The sequence below is a fragment of the Hypanus sabinus genome, chromosome 19 (genome assembly GCF_030144855.1).
Source record: "Hypanus sabinus isolate sHypSab1 chromosome 19, sHypSab1.hap1, whole genome shotgun sequence".
Classification (NCBI taxonomy): domain Eukaryota; kingdom Metazoa; phylum Chordata; class Chondrichthyes; order Myliobatiformes; family Dasyatidae; genus Hypanus; species Hypanus sabinus.
The window spans coordinates 19,569,044-19,586,005 of NC_082724.1; the positions used below are offsets into that span (position 1 = coordinate 19,569,044).

The 16,962-nt window shown below is 37.9% G+C and overlaps 1 protein-coding gene across 2 annotated transcripts in view; it reads right to left on the reverse strand.

Moving 5' to 3' along the window:
• LOC132377774 (constitutive coactivator of PPAR-gamma-like protein 1) overlaps nucleotides 1–16,962 on the reverse strand; it is a 138,221-nt gene that overhangs the window by 58,857 nt on the left and 62,402 nt on the right. The window contains exons 6-10 of one of the 2 annotated variants that reach the window (XM_059944120.1): nucleotides 15,528–15,628; nucleotides 13,729–13,816; nucleotides 13,500–13,602; nucleotides 10,877–11,009; nucleotides 5,306–5,551 (exon numbers count right to left, since the gene is read on the reverse strand). In XM_059944120.1, coding sequence (XP_059800103.1) covers nucleotides 5,306–5,551; nucleotides 10,877–11,009; nucleotides 13,500–13,602; nucleotides 13,729–13,816; nucleotides 15,528–15,628 — 671 coding nt within the window. Of the gene's footprint in view, nucleotides 1–5,305; nucleotides 5,552–10,876; nucleotides 11,010–13,499; nucleotides 13,817–15,527; nucleotides 15,629–16,962 lie in introns of both variants that reach the window. The other variant, XM_059944119.1, reaches the window with a different exon arrangement.

A 16,962-nucleotide genomic window follows, 5' to 3' on the forward strand; every position in this document is an offset into this window, starting at 1 on the left:
GCTTCTTTTCCACCCTTCTTCCTCTGTTCCCAATTCATCTCATGTTTATATCACCTCGAGACAAATCCACTCTTTTCAATAAAGAACATTCAAGTAAGGACTGCAAGACACTTGTCAGGAATTTTAGGAGTCAGTGTACCTTCAATCTATTGAAATGAAAAATAGACAGCACCTATTTGCTGCATATTGACAGCACATCCTTCTCTCTTTCATTACCAGTAACCCTAATGACTGAGTGAATGACTGTGGAACATGCTAAGTGCACTATTTTGCACACTTAAAAATAAGATGCCAACCTAATTAAACTTCAGCACTAATGCATGCCCACTGAACAGTGGGAGCAGCAGGATATAGAGAGCAACAAGTGATTCCAAAACTAACAAATCAAATCAGTGCTCCAAAGCTAAAACACAACCATATGCCAATTATCCCAGATAATTAAACACCATGTGGGCCCCTGAATATTCCTGTCCTCAATAATAAGTCCAGCATGCGTGCAAAAGACAAAGAGGAAGTGTTAACATCCTCATTTAGCCTCAAATGCTGCATGACTGATTCACCTCAAGCTTCCTGCACTTCATCGCATCATGTAGCTGTAGCATAGTGGTTAGCTCAATGCCTTACAGTACAGGTGACCCAGTTTCAAGTCCTGCCACCGCCTGTAAGGAGTTTGTATGTTCTCCCTGTGACCGCATGGGTTTCCTCTGGGTTCTCTGGTTTCTTCCCACAGTCCACTTGGTTGGTTACTTGGTCATTGTAAACTGTTCTATGATTAGGCTCAGATTAAACTGGGGATTACTGGGCCTATTCTGCGCAGTATCTCAATAGATAATTATAGGTGTTATCTGCAGTCAGATTAATTCTGCTGATAGTAGTACATCTACAATAAAGTGTGGTGTCACCAAATATCAGTTCACCACCAATAACCTGCTCCTTTATGCAAAGTTTAGATATTCCCATAACAAGCAAAAAAGAGGCGAGTTTAAATAGAGATGCCTGTTCCTAAACTTAATATTATATTAGTTTTTGACCAGGCATGCCATTAGAAACTCTGGTAAAATTGAAGTCAATGAGTATCAAGGGTAAAACTATCCTCTAGCCAGAGCCGTAACTTGCAAGGAAGGCATTATTGCAAGGAAGGTTGGAGATCAATCACTGTTGCTCCAGGTCCCTGCATGGATTCCTGGGCACAACTATACTCAGCTGCTTTCCAGGGTTCTTCCATAATGAAGTCAGAAGGGAGGATAATTGCTGATTAATTCCATTCACAGCTCCTCAAAATAAAAGGGAAGCTGCATATAGAACCAAGCACCAAGATCAATATGAAAGTTACACTTTCACTATACAAAAACTATGATAATCTCCAGTAAGTCAGAATCTATATTCAACAGAACTAAACATGTCACGTTTCTCATCATCATCCCAAAGGTTACCACCAAGCACTCTCATCTGAACATAAATATTGTGGCTATGGAAGTAAGTTGAGATTGGATACTCTGTCACAAGTGATGAAATTCCTGACTCCCAAACCTTTCCTATCACCTATAAAGCACCAAAATCTGGTGTGTGGTGGAATATTCTGGGACAAAGGAGGCTCCAGCAACACTTAAGCAGCAGCTTAATATCATCTATGTCAAAGTAGATTGCTTGACAGGAACCATATTAACAGCATAGTCCACACCAGTCACAAACAATCCTGAGTCAGAAATATCACTTTCACATTCTGGAATTCCTTGTCTAATGATTAAGAACACTCTTATCAGCTTATAGGATGGATCTGTTCTTTCATAGTGGTATAGCATAAACGTTATCAAATAATCATACTGGGTTGTTGTCCAGGTCATGCTGTGCTGTGTGCAAAGTGCTGTCTCATTGTGCACTTGTAGATGGAATGAAGGAAGGTAGCAAATGAAGAAATCAAACTTGGTTGAACCAAAGACCCCATTCTGAAAAACTTCTGAAGTCATATTCTTGGGTCAACCTGCTTTGTAAAATTAACTAAGCAGCAGTGGAGAGATTATATTCTGACTTTAATTTTACGCAACCAGTTAATGCTCAATATAGTCAAATAACCCCTTTTCCATACCCTTGCCGTTGAAATTAGAATGCTACAAAAACAATAGGTCAGTGAGCAATGGTTGAAATGACATATTTTATAGCCTGACATCTTTGTTTAGAAAGTTATAGGATTCCAACTATTTTTGAAGCACTACACATCAAAATCTCTGTCCCACCATTTGATTAGATTTGTAATTAACCTGTTCCAAATTCCTAGTACATTCTATTTTTAATCTTTTTCACAACTGGATTACCACAGGAAGAGAGAAAACAAAATAACAGCTAATGGTCAATGAAAAAATTGGCACCTTTAAAATATACAAATTAGTCCCAGGATTATGCTTTAATAACCTTGTACTCTAATTATCTGAACAAAAGATTTCTTCATTACATTTAATACTCTAATGGAACAAGTATCACTAAAATCCTATTTACTCTACTATAAACATTTCAGAAATAACAACATTTATGAAACAAATAAGACCATTAGTCTGCAACTTGAAACAAAATACTCAGCAATAATTATTGGAAGATGATCAAAGGAAGGGAAACAATTCTGAGTGACAGAATGAAACTTTTGACATCTAATATTGACACCAGCAGTCCCTTCTCATTCAGAGTACTGATTAGATGGATGTGGTTACTGTCTTAATTTAAATGTTGACAGAAGGAGAACACCTACCAATAGTCTTGTCATTTCCATACACACCTCTGCCTCAGTTTCACTTCCACTAAAACAAGTTAGGATCCAAGTAAGGGGCCAGAATTTGAGAAGTGTGGTTAGAGGTTAATTGTTAGGCAATAAAGAGATCCAGAAGTCCATGCAGGTTATTAAGATATGTTGAAATGTTAGTCAGTCACCCAGTGTGTAATAGCCAAATCGTGCTTTATCACCTCATCAGCCTCATGTGGTCGTGTAGCACTGATGTTAGTCAGCAGGCAATTACTGACAATGAACAACGTAGCCAGTGTATTACTATTGCTGCAATCTGGATTGTTGCAAAGACTCCTAGAGCAGAGGGTGGCTTTGGACAAGAGTTTATCTAAAACTCATTCTACAAGGCACATTGAAGTCAGGTAGGAAGAAGGTGGATCTCATTGTCAGACACATATACAACATGAAAGCAGGCAATTTGACCCATCATACTCGTATGTCAACGGGCAATCACTTGCACAAATCTTATCTCCCAGCACTCGGCCCACATTCATCTATGATTGAAAAAAAGGTACTCATCTAAACACTTCTTACATGCTGCAAGTATAACACCACTTCAACTATTTCCTTAGGCTGTATTTTCCAGGTACTCTCTTGGACATGGCTAAGAGGAATGAGGTCTAAAGAAGATCTAAGAGGTATTTTTAGTTTCACAGAGTAGTTGGTATCTTGGGCAGCAGGATGGAGATGTGTCTCTACCATAGGAGGTGTAAAGCACTCCTTCCCTCTTCTAGCCTGCAGGTCACCCTTAGGCAAGGTGTAGCATCTGCTTATCCTCCCCAATCAGGGTCCCGTGAAGCCATGGGAGCAGGTGGTGAATGGTTGTATGAGCAGCTGATGCACATCTCAAGTCCTGGTTATGTTACCACTGATGCCAGGCAGATAATCTCTGAAGAGTATTGATAATGGCAGGGACCACCTAAAAGGCAATGGCAAACAACTTCTGTAGAAAAATTTGCCAAGAATAATCAGAACAATTATGGAAAGACCATGATCACCTACATCATACAACACAGCACCTAACCATAAGATCCTAAGACACAAGAGAAGAATTAGGTCATTGGGCCCATTGAGTCTGCTGCGCCATTTCATCATGGTTGATCCACTTTTCCTCCAAGTCCCAATCTCCTGCCTTCTCCCCGTATTCTTTCATGCCCTGACCAATCAAGAATCAAGCTCTGTCTTAAATAAACATACAGACTTGGCCTCCGCAGCTGCCTGTGGCAACAAATTCCAGATTCACTCTCTGGTTAAAAAAAATCATCCTCATCTCTGTTCTAAAAGGACTCCCCTATATTCTGAGACTGCGTCTTAGACTCTCCCACCATAAAGAACATCCTCTCCACATCCAGATAAAGAATGAGTTGGTATCTGGAATGTGCTCCCAAAGAAAATATTGAAGGCAAATGCAGGAACAACATTTACCAGGCATCATGACAGGTAGCTGAATGAATGTGACACAGAGGATATATGGAACTAATACAGTCAAATGTCATTCTTACAGGTAGACATGATTTTCAACATCACAGAGAATCATATGGTATAGAAGCGTCTACTTCTACACCATACAATTCTATGACACATCACTTTCTGGGTGAAAAAGGTGTTCCTTATATCTCCACTCAATCTCTCCCCCCTTATCCTAAGTCAATATTCTCTTGTTTTGTCTACTTCAGATATAGAGAAACATTTTCTGAAATCTACCCTGTCTATACACTCAATTTTTTTTACTGGCTCAACCATGTCCCCCCCCCCACCCCCCCTTAACTTCCTCTGCTCCAGACTTACTTAGCTCATTCAGTCTCTCTTCCTAAGATGAACAATCTATCCCAGGAAACATCATGTTGAATCTCCCCTGCATTCTCTCTACTGCCATCATATTCTTCCTATACTGTGGTGTCGAGTACTGTACACTCTATTCCAGCTGAGTTTTATAAAGTTGGTGCAAAAACCTCCCTGCTGTTGTATTCAATGTCCCAACGAATGAAATCCTGTATCCTATATTCCTTCCTCAACATGTTCCCTAGAGTTAACACCAAGAGTTTTTGAACACTTCCATAGCCCAGACACCCAAAAGCATTCATAATCCGTCAGGTTTGATAGCGGGAAAAGCTTTGGCGAATGGAGCACAATGTTGACAAGTGGGCAATATTCCCTGTAAACAATCAATTTTTTTCTCCAGCTGTTTTCAGGGTAGAGCTTTTATCATGTTAGCCCATGTGACAGCATAATGTTGTGCATTACGTTGCAGCAATTTTCAATCAGGAAAATTTTGGGCACACATACTTAAAAAGATTCAGAAAAGGCAAGAAGCAAACAGGGTCACCTCACTGCTGGCAGCAAAACCCAAGTTCATGTAACTTTTCACCACACTTTTAAACTAGTCACCATTACAAAAATTAGCAAATGCTGTTTAGAAGTCCATATACATGTCATTCATGGTACTTCTAGTGTTAATACATGGCTTACAGTTCTTGATAACATTTTGATATTAATACTTAACTCTACATAATTAGTAGTATTTAGACCTACCTTAGTGAGCACCTGAAATACGTAAGGGTACATCAGTCCTTTTCTGTGCCTGTGTTCAGCAACTCTTAATACCTCTGGAGCAACCATTGGCACTGGAGGTGTGGTGATGTCCATGTGGTTTCTTGTAGGCACCGACAGTAAAGATGGAATATGTTCAGTGTTGATTTGGCTTAGTCTGTTTCCAGCTGATGCAGAGGAAACTTTTGTGTCTACCTGGCTTCCTGGATTGTTAGAAAGCTCCTCAACCTGGTACAAAAGATAATAATTAATAAAATCCATCGGGTTCAAAGAACACATCTCCATTCCACGATGTTTTAAGTGCAGAAATTTACAATGTTTAAGAAAAGATTAAACTCAAATTCTACATTGAAATTCCTTCTTATTTGAATCCTGCGTCACTTTAATGCAGCCCTGAGGACCCTGGTTCTAAATTTCCCAGCCTGCAGAAAAATCAACCCTGTAACAGATCTTGTATAAAGACTAGAAGAATTTTGAACCGCTCAATGAGATCACCTCTTGTCCTCCTAAACCTAAGCATTTTGGTCCAGTCTGATTAATCACTTCTCATGGTACAAATCAAAATTCTCAGGCATCAATCTAGCAAATCCTTTTCTTCCTTAGGTAGAGGATAGAAGCCTGCAGGGACAATGAACTCTTCCAGAGAGATGTTGAAGATGTCTGCTAGAACCTCTGTTAACTGGCTGCACAGTCTCTCGGCACCCAGCTGGCACATCATACTGTGCATCAAACAGTATGTAAAAGACATTCAGCCATCAGGAAGAGAGACGTCACTATCATTAACATGTAGGGTAGACTTGTTTGAATGCCCTGTCATATGTACCTCATGTCTCTGCTTTCACAGAAATAGCTGCAAGTTCTGTGAATAATCTTGTTTTGCCTTCCTGATGGCGCAGGAAAGTACAGCTCTTGCTTACCTAAGAGCCGTCTTATTTGCTGATCTGAAGGCAGTGCCTGGACCTCTGCTGTCGACCATGCCTTCAGATTTGTCCTCACTGAAATGTGTTTATTAACAGTGACATTCTCAATGTACTTCTCTGTCGCCAGTCACAGATCCCACATATTCATGGCCTCCCTGAACATGCTCTAGTCTATGTTTTCAAAACAGTACTCTAATGTTGAGGCTGTTTCTTCTGGCCAGGACTATATCTCTCTTTGAACTGGTTTGACTCATTTATTCAATGGTCTGTATGTAGGAGTTAACATAATAGATAAGTGGCCAGAGTATCCAAGGTAGGCACAGGGAACAGCCTTTTAAGTAACACAGATGTTGGTATAAACTAGGTCTAATGTCTTCTCACCTCTGGTACAAAGTCAACATACCGATTCTCACCTGGTCCCTCAACGCCACCTCTTTAGTCAAGAAAGCACGGGAGCATCTCCACTTCCAGAGGAGATTGAGGTAGGTGCAGAACCCTCCCATTCTAAGCAATTTTTACAGGCGCACCATTGAGAGTATCCTGACCAATTGCATTGCCAGGACTGCTAAGAGGATCATTGGGGTCTCACTTCCACCCACCCAGGATATTTATCAGGAATGCTTCATACACAGGGCTTTTAGCATTGTCAAGGATCCCCCATCCCCCCCCCCGGCTATCCATCCCATAGGATGATGATAGTTAGTGGGGTTTGATATGTACATCCTGGAGTGGCTGTACAGGTCAATCCTTGACAGACACTGCTTGCCACATACAGCTGGCCCTCCTTATCTGCGAGGGATTGGTTTCGGGACCCCTTGTGGATACCAAAAAAACGCGGATGCTCAAGTCCCTTATTTAACCTGTCTCAGTGTGGTGGACTTTAGGACCCGGCAGAGCTCTGAATCAGCAGTGTTTCAGTTCACAAAAATAATCACGATCACGATTGAAAATAAACTGTAAATAATAAAGCAATCTGAAAGAGGTGAAACGCCATCGGTCATTGGAAAAGCGTTGGGCTAGTTGGTCAACGATTGGAACAATTTTAAAGGATAAACTGAGAATAATGGAGCATGTGAAGGTCCTGCCCCAATGAAAGCTACAATTATTACTAAGCAACGCAGTGGTTTAATTATTGAAATACATATGTTTCCTCAGTGTTTTATATGCATAGAAAGGTAAATATATACTATATACTAAGACAAACGTTTGACTAACTGACGCTAAATAATACCGAATGTACCTGTTCCGACTTACTTAGTAAGAGAACTTCCATTTTTTAAAATCCCAATCCATGATAACTTATGCACATCCTCCCGTATACTTTAAATCATCTCCAGATTACTTATAATACCTAATACAATATAAATGCTATGTAAATAGTTGTTGTACCGTATTGTTTAGGGAATAATGACAAGAAAAAAAATCTGTACATGCTTGAACAACAAGTGCTGGAAGAGCACTTGTGATGCTTCCTGTGCCTTTCCTCTGTTGCCTCTATGAGGTTCTCAGCAGCATCCACACCTTTTCTGATGGCATCTCTCCATTGTGAGCGATCTTGAGCTGGATCCTCCTATGTTGATCGGGCAATGTCAGCTTTCGTGAGGTTCCTGTGCAGAACATCCTTGTACTGTAGTTGCTGGCCTCCTCATTTTCAGGTACCACTGGACAGTTGGCCATACAAAAGGTCCTTGGGCAGTCTTCCGTCAGGCATTCTGACATGTCCCAGTTAGGCTGACATCACTAAGGTTGAAACTGCTGGCATTCCAGCTTGAGAGAGGACCTCAGTAATAGAGACCTTGTCTCGCCAGGTGATCTTCATTACAGAACGTAGTTGACACTGCTGCAGTTGGTCGAGCTGGCGTAAGTGACTCTGATATGGGCACCACGTTTCACATCCGTATAGCAAGACTGATATGACAATGGCCCTATATACCTTGCACTTGGCGGCCGACCTGATGTTCTGTGACCAAACTCGATCTTTCAGCTGACCAAAGGCAAAGCTGGCTTTTCTGGTTCTTGACTCAATCTCTACATGCAGAGAAGCTAAGGCTGTTATTATGCTGCCCAGGTAGCAAAACTTGTTGACAACACTGAGACAAGTGTCATCAACGAGGACAGTTGGTTCTTCGTAGTTTGAGCCAGGAGCTGGTTGGTACAAAACTTCCGTCTTTTTCAGGCTGATTGTCAGTCTGAAGCTTTTGGCTGCACTGGCAAAGCAACTGGTGATCTCCTTTAAGTCTTCGAGAGAGTGGGTAACCAGTGCACAGTCATCAGCAAACTGTAGCTCATGCGCCACAATGTCCGACTTTTGTTTTTGTTCTCAGTCTTGCGAGGTTGAGGTGCCGCCATCAACCCTCCTTTGTAGGAAGATCCCTGACTTCAGGTCTGATGTGGCATCCTGAAGAACAGCAGCGAAGAATAGTCCGGACAGAGTAGGAGCCAAAACACAACCTTGCTTTACACCGTTGCTGATGGGAAATGGGTCTGACAACTCACCACACGTTGATGCAGCCTTCCATGCTTTCGTGGAACTGACAGATGATGTTGGTTAGGCGTGGGAGGCAAACAAATTTTGGTAGGAGCTTCCACAGGCCATCACTACCAACAGTGTCAAACGCTTTGGTTAGATCAACAAATGTAACATGGAGACTTCTCTGCTGCTCAACACATTTCTCTTGGAGCTGCCTCAGTGAGAAGATCATGTCCACTGTACTACGGCCTGTTCGAAAACCACACTGGCTTTCTGGAAGGATATTGTCCCACAATCTTCTTGAAACCCTTCCATCAGGCAGGAGGTACCAGCATTAGGACAAGGACAGCTAGGATAGGAAACAACTTCTTCCCCAGGCCATGCATTTACAGAATTCCTTGCCAGCAACCAGGTCTCACAAAGTGCCAGTAGCATGATACTGTTTATTTTTTAACTTGTGCTGTAAGTACATCTTATGCAAAATGTCAATTTGCTGGAATATATATTTTCTGTTACATGTGTGAGTTATATGTACTGTGTTGACCACCCTGGTCTGGAGGAATGTTGTTTCATTTGGCAGTATACGTGCATACAGTTGAATGACAATAAACTTGAACTTGAAGGAATGCTATTCTAGGACCTATATAATTGCAATAAAACTTCTTTACTCTTATGCTCAAATCCTCCCACAATAAAATTTAACATATCATTCATCTTTCTAGTTGCATGTTGTGTAACTTCCAGTAAACTTTCAGTGATTCATTTATAAGAACACCCAAGTCCTTCTGACATTTTTTAATCTTACCACAAGGGAAAACTTCACATTGTTTCCCCATTATACGTCCCATATCAGTCACTGTGAAAATGCTGGCACACATTATTGGGGAAGTAATATCAGAACATTCAGAAAATCTTAATATAATCAAGCAGTGTCAATATAGTTTTCTGAAAAGAAATCATCATAGACTTGCCAGAAATCTTTGTAGATGTAATAAATGAAATAAAAGCAAACCAAAATTGTAACATTTGGATTTTTAGAAGTTAATTTACATTGTGTCACACATAATTAAATTTACCTAGATAGTAAAGGAATATTGGCATAGATAGAAAATATTTGGGAAAAACAAATCATTTTCAGTTTGTAACCAGCAGTGGGTGCCGCAAGGATCAGGTCCGTGTTGTCGGAATTCAATTATTTACAATGTATATTAATGATAGATGAAGGGGCAGAATGTACTGTAGCCAAATTTGTATAGTAGATGATAAGTAGGTAAGCAGGTTATGAAAAGAACATAAAAGCCTGCAAAAAAAATGTACAGTTTAGTAGGACAAGAAGCTGGAAAAAGAGTATAATGTGGGAAAATGTGAGGTTATCCACTTTGGAAGTAGAAATTAAATTATTATTTAAATAGTAAGACTATGAAATGTTGCAGTGCGAGTGTAAATGAGGCACCATGTGCATAAACACTAAAGTGTAGCATGCAAAAAGCAAGTAATCAGGAACAGTAATGGGATTGTTGTCATTAATGCAAGGGATATGGAGTACAAAACCTAAGAGCTTTTAATGCAATGCTACAAGTTTCACGTGAGGCTCCACCTGGAGTACCACATGCATTTTGCACTCATAGTTAAAGAATCATATATAATTGCATTGCAGACTGTGCATAAAAGGCTCATAAGGTGGATTCCTGGAATGAAGATTTGATGTTATTTGAGGAGGTCAGTCCAATACCCAAGCAGGTTAAGAAAAGTAAGATACGATCTTGATAAGATTCTGTGGAGAAAATGGATAGGATGCTTCACCTCAAGAATAGATTTGGAATTGACCAAACTCAATTGGCTTTCAGTCCCATTAATTTTTATTATATTATTTCTTTGATAACACTGCTTTTTATTAATCCCCACATGACCTTGCACAATGAACAATGCCTTGTGACTTTCAAAAGGATGACTGCTCACTGCCTTATAGTGGAAGAACACCTGGGTATTCTTCTTCTACATAAAGATTTCTGTAAATTATATTTTGTGTTATATTTTTGTTAATTGTAGGTACAGTAACAAAATTAACTTCAAAATTAAATCACACTGCAACTTTATTTTGAAGTCACCATGCTTATGTTATTAAGGATAACTAATGAAGAACAGTAGGTACTTATACAATACCTTTGATTCATTGCGAATACAAACACCTTTCTGATGCCCCCCTCCAGAAGATTTGTCCAAAACATCAGACTGATTTCCAGATTTCTCCCATGCTAATACATGCCCAACTTGGTGATGTGGTTCAGTAACATGACTAGGAAAAACAAACACAAATGCAGGCATTAAATGGACAAAAGAAAAAAAAACAGAATTTTAGTGGTGCCTTGTTTCCATATCCCCCCCCCCCCATATTTTCCACTGCTTTAACTATCCTCACAGTTGTTTTCCGAAGATGATCTCCATTTCACCAAGACTTCATTAAGTATTTCCTCTGATTCAATACTTCAGTTTTGTGTTGGTTGATATGTTACTGCAAAAACTCCCAGTGGTCATAAGAAAAGGAGTTTCTATTTGAGACATTTGAGAATTAAATTTTATTTTAATTCTGTATGCAATGATCTAGCCAACAGTCACGATTCAGTTTTGGTTATGCTTATTTTAATTGTAAAACACTTCCCAAATAGGCCTCAAGTTTTCTGGCTGCTTACAAAATGCCTGTTTAGCTTGAACAGTTCTAGCATAGCTTGAACAATTCTAGCAAATTCTGTTTTTTTATTTTTGAATAACCTTAGTTTGAAATTTAAATAAGACTTCTGGTAAGTTATATCCAAGACCAAGTTTTCATGTAACAGTTTAACAAGATAAATTGCAAGTATGAGTCTGACGTTTGGTTTAGTCTAAGACAAAGCAAATTTTAAACTTTGGTATTTACACTTCTTTCATAAGCACAGCATCAAAATATTAATGATGTTCCATCAGATTTTATCTACGTAAACCTGGTTCCAACTCAAAATCTACCATGAACCAAGTAATTACTACCTCAAAGTAATGTACTTCAGTCCCTAATATGCATCACATTTTGAAATGCAAATGATTTAATGTTACTGAACAGAGTTTGGGAATGAATTCTAAAGACTATTTATTCCTTGCTTAGAACAAGTAAGGTACTAACAAAGCGAGTGAAAACAATGTTGAAAAACTATCAATGTGCAGGCAGGCGAGATTGTGGACCAATGTGCCTGTTTCCTTATTGCGTAGTTCTATGTTCTGTAAGCCTCAAAATTATTCCCAATACACTTGCAAGCAACTTCTTTGAAAATATAATCAAAAATTTTAAATGAAGTTTTATGACAATTACTGGTAACATTTCATGCCAGGCATGATTAGGCAAAAAATGAACAAGCGTACTTTTCATATATGCTTCACATCTTACATAATGGAACAAACAGATTAGATAAATATTTTGGCCATCTCAAGCTACCACTGTTGAAAAATTATCTTTCAATGTAGACTCCAATTTCTCTGCATTTCTGTCATCGATACTGTTTATATGCATGGTTATACTTTTATAGCCATATACTTCTACTTCATTTCAGAAAAATTGAGAAAAATTCAGTCCTATTTATATCTCTCAACTGGATTATAGTGGTCCATTATATATTGAACATTCCATTACTTTCTTTATCCATGGTATAAGTCAAAGACAAACTCTCACTGTATCACAGTAGCAATGGATCAGTAACAGCTTATGCAATTGGTTTCTATTTTCATATCTAAAGTATCATCTTTAATTAATACAGCATGTTACCCAGTTAGTCATTCAAAGAAGTCACATTTCATTAGAAAAATCATTTTGGTTAAAAGGTACTCAAACAACACAGACATATTTAAATTATCTTATTTTTAATGAGGGCTGGCAGTTAATCACAGTTAACACATGCAATTAAACGTTATTACAACTTAATGTATTTTTTTTAAACTTAAAAAATGCAGGCTTTTTGAACAAATTCAAAAGTTTAGTCCAATACTCACATCAGACCAAACCCAGTTTGCTAGATAACATTTTGGTGTATCACCCACCACACTTTCATAGACTCAAATGACTGAACTTTTATTACAGACTCCCAAACCATAGTCTGTGTGGTTCAATAGGGGGAAATGGAGCCTCAAATAAAATAGTTATACAGTATATCAGGCCAAACTTCACATGCCAAATGTTACGCCTGTTCTGCCCCCAGTATTCTTGGTGTCAGCAGCTAAAGTATGCTTCAATGGAAGTTTGAGGAGATTTGGCATGTCACCAAAGGCACCAGCAAATTTCTACAGAGGTACAACAGAGAGCGTTCTGACTGGTTGCATTACCACGCGGTATGGAGGCTACAAAGCACAGGAGCCTGAGGACACAAACTCAGCATTTTAGGAACAGCTTCTTCCCTCTGCCATCAGATTTCTGAAAGGTCCACAATCCTCTGAACACGACCTCATTGATCTGCTCTTTCTCTTGCACTACTTGTTTTTTTATTATTTCTTATTGCATCTTATAGTAACTTTTATGTATTGCACAACAATTTTCATAGCATAGATCAGTGATAATAAACCTCATTTTGATTTATATGCTATATTTGAGGTCTTGCGATTTTTTCATTGGACCACCCATTGATAGAAGTGCCAAATAGCTTTCCATTGTTTAATAACTTCATTAATCACAGTAGTCTCAATTTTTAATTTGTATGGTAGCCCTACTTTTAATGTAATGTACCTTCAATTGTACAAACTAACAACATGAATGTTGAAAAAAACTTACTTAACAGCACCTCTATTTTCCTCATTATCGGATGAAGATGATGTTGAAGAAGCAGGGAAAAATGGACCTTCTATGCCACAGTGATTTGGACTCACAGCTGAAACTGTAGAAATATTTGGTGAGGAACGCTCATACAAAGGTGTATGCTTCCCTTCATGAGGAATGTTGCTGTAACTGTTGTTGGATTCCAGGGTGAGGCTGGGGTCAGACAGAGCAGACTGGTATGTACCTAATGATGATGGCTGTTCTTTGTTAGGTGAATACAAGTCAGAAGGTCTCTGTCCTGAAGCAGCAGCTTGGCTAACTAGTCGTTGGCCCTGGAAAAAAATGAAACAATTAATAATCACATTAATTTTTAATTGTTACCAGTCTTTTGAACTCACACATTACAGTGTGTGTGTGTGTGTGTGTGTGTGTGTGTGTGTGTGTGATGTGGGAGTTCAAAATAATTCAGACGATACAGACTTACTTTTAATTAGGGCTGCCAGTAAATCAGTTAACATGGAATTAATGTCACAACACATCAACAGTTTCAAAATCTTCAAAAATTCTGAATATATAATTCTTTCAAAATAATAAAAAGATTATTATTTAAATACACTGTTCTTCTTAATCACTTAATAATTAAATAAAATTCATTGAAGATTAATAATAAGCTTAATATTAATAGTAAAGATTTTAAGCAATCCTGTGATGTTACATTGTTGAGGCTGTGATAAGGAACTACATAAAATGCAGGTTCCTTCTTTTTCTTCCACTTAAGAATTTGGCATTTAACCAAAACCATCTTCATATGAAAGTGTTTCCAAAGTCAACTGCATAAATGAAAAATAGATCAATTTTTCATTAGATAGTGCAACAACAACTCAGTAAATACAAAGTCCAAAGTTCAAATTAGTAAAATTTTCGAAGGAAAAGAAGGAAAGTGCAAAACTGCTAACAATGAAGCTAACTTATTAAATGAAATAACAACTATAAAGAGCTTAATGGCTTATTTTAATAGTGTGGTTTGTAGAAAATTAACTTCAAAATATGTACATTTGTAAGCTTTTCATTGATTTTGCTTTTTAAAAAAATTCCAGCTGAGTTTATGTGATGATATAAGATGAATTATGTTAAATGTGACAAATTAATAGATTTACCAAAGTGAAATAACATTAAAAATTTTGAGAATATCCAGTCAGGAACAGGTTTTCTTTTCATTTACCAAAATTGTTGACAATTCTTTTAAAATTGCAATTTACCCCATGGTAGAAAGCGCCAACCTTCACTTTAGTTTCTTAACATTCTCACTGTATTGACCAACTGAATCATGCATCCAAGAAGCATTTGCAAACACATTTTCATAGCTATCCGCAAAATGGCAATAAATATATAGAGAACACTTTAGTTCAGAATTATTGTAAGAATGCTGCACTGTTACATGTGGTAACAAACTAAAAAATTGCCCAGTAGGAAAATACAATAGATTCCATGCCACTTTACATTCGGAAGTGGTGATCTCATAATACCGTAGCAAACATTCATTCATTCCCTAACAAACCATATTTCGACAGATTATCTCATTATTTAACTAAATGCTGTTTACAGAATGTAGAGCACTGAAATCTGAATACTTCAAAGCTTTGAAGTCCTATGATCTAGGCTACAGAAAGCATCCTCTCCTTTCTTTCAGTATTTTTCTCATGTCGGTTTTATAGTTGGCAAAAATGATTGAAAATTTTAAGATTATTTTGTGGAGGAAAGCTTTATTCGGATGTGAATGAAACATTAAAGACCGAGAGGAATTTACAGGACAATTTTCTTCCAAATCTTCACCCTCTTCCCCAAAGTACATGACAGAACGAATATTTCCATGAACAAATATCAGTGATGTAGAAATATGATGTGCAATAATTTCTGGGATCTAACCCCAAGCCATGACAACAATGGGGAGGATGATTTTGCCAACAATGCTATCATTAAGATCCTGATGCACACAACGAATGATAACTAAGATTTAAGGCATCATTCGCTAATCAGACTCACCATAGCCTTCGCCTGAAGATGGGATTGTGGAATGTTAAGCATCTGTGGATGTGGATAGTGTGGTACAAAACCAGGCACTCCAAACTGATTCAATCGCATTCCTTTAAGCAGGAGAAAAATATTGAAATGTTGTAGAGATCTCAGAGAACAAGTTAATAAATGAACAACAGTTCTAGGGTATCTTCCTTTTTGAATACCAATGCACCTTGTGCATTGTGATAAATCCCAATTTATCAGAATAAATGCATGACTAAATGCATGATACTTGCATCATGGGCTTGAAGCTGTTGAAACTAATTCAACCAAAGCATAAGAAAAAGTGTTCAGAAAAATGTGATTGCTTTCTGTAGTACACACTTGAAAACTCTTGTTTTTTTTGCGGAGCATTTCAGGTTATTCCAAGAGACTGGAATTTCCATACATGTTTAGATTAATGAAGAAATCCCAAAGTGCATCACAATCAAGGGAAATAACTAGAACTAATATGAATTTAAGCTATTTATGAAAAGGACTTACTATCAAACTGATCAAAAACCTACATCTGCTTGAGATTCAAATGATTCTTTAGCAATGTTTTAACCCAGTTACTGTAAACCACTATAAAACTATAATAACATGCATCCCAGGACTTTGGTGGTGCTGGACTAGCAAATTTTCAGATAATTGTATGCATTTCTATTAATACATAGTTTTTATCATTTTTTTAAAATGTTACAAAGTAGTATGATAGATTTTCCAGTGAACATGACAAGGCCACAGGGAGAAGGGTCTAGGCCTGGTACAACAAGTTTGTTCCCTTCTATAGATACTGACTGACCTGCTGAGTTCCTCCAGTATTTTGTTACTATTACTCTGGATTTCCAGCATCTGCAGAATCTCTAGTGTTAAGGAAACAGAACTTGGAGAGTTTCAGCTTGTATGTTTCAGATTTACTCTTGGTTTTCCTAACTCCATCTGCAATTGAACATTTGGCCCACAGTGCTGGCTTTGGGTCCTTGACTCACACTCCGGGCTAATAAGCAAGTCAATGGAAAATCATCAGGATTTCAAATCAGATGCTAGATTATTAGAGTTTCAATGTAAATGGATTTTACAAGATAATGTTGTGTTATGATTGAAATATAGTTTTAAATGTATTAAAATACAAAAGTACCTTGAAATATAAAAATATTTTATTTCTGTTTCTACCTTAATTACATTGTGGTATGTTGATAATGAAAATTCTTTATTTTAAAAAGCTGCTCAGACAGCTTAATGACTTCACAAATGTAACACTATGGGTATGTTTAATCTGAAACCTCTCAGCAAATTATTTTGGGGAAAGCAAAGTTTATAGCCAAACCTTCTTTGAGACCTGAAGCAAATAAGGTCACCTCACTGTTTACCACAAATTCTGAGTTGAGATAAGAAATTGCAGATGCTGGAACCTGGAGCA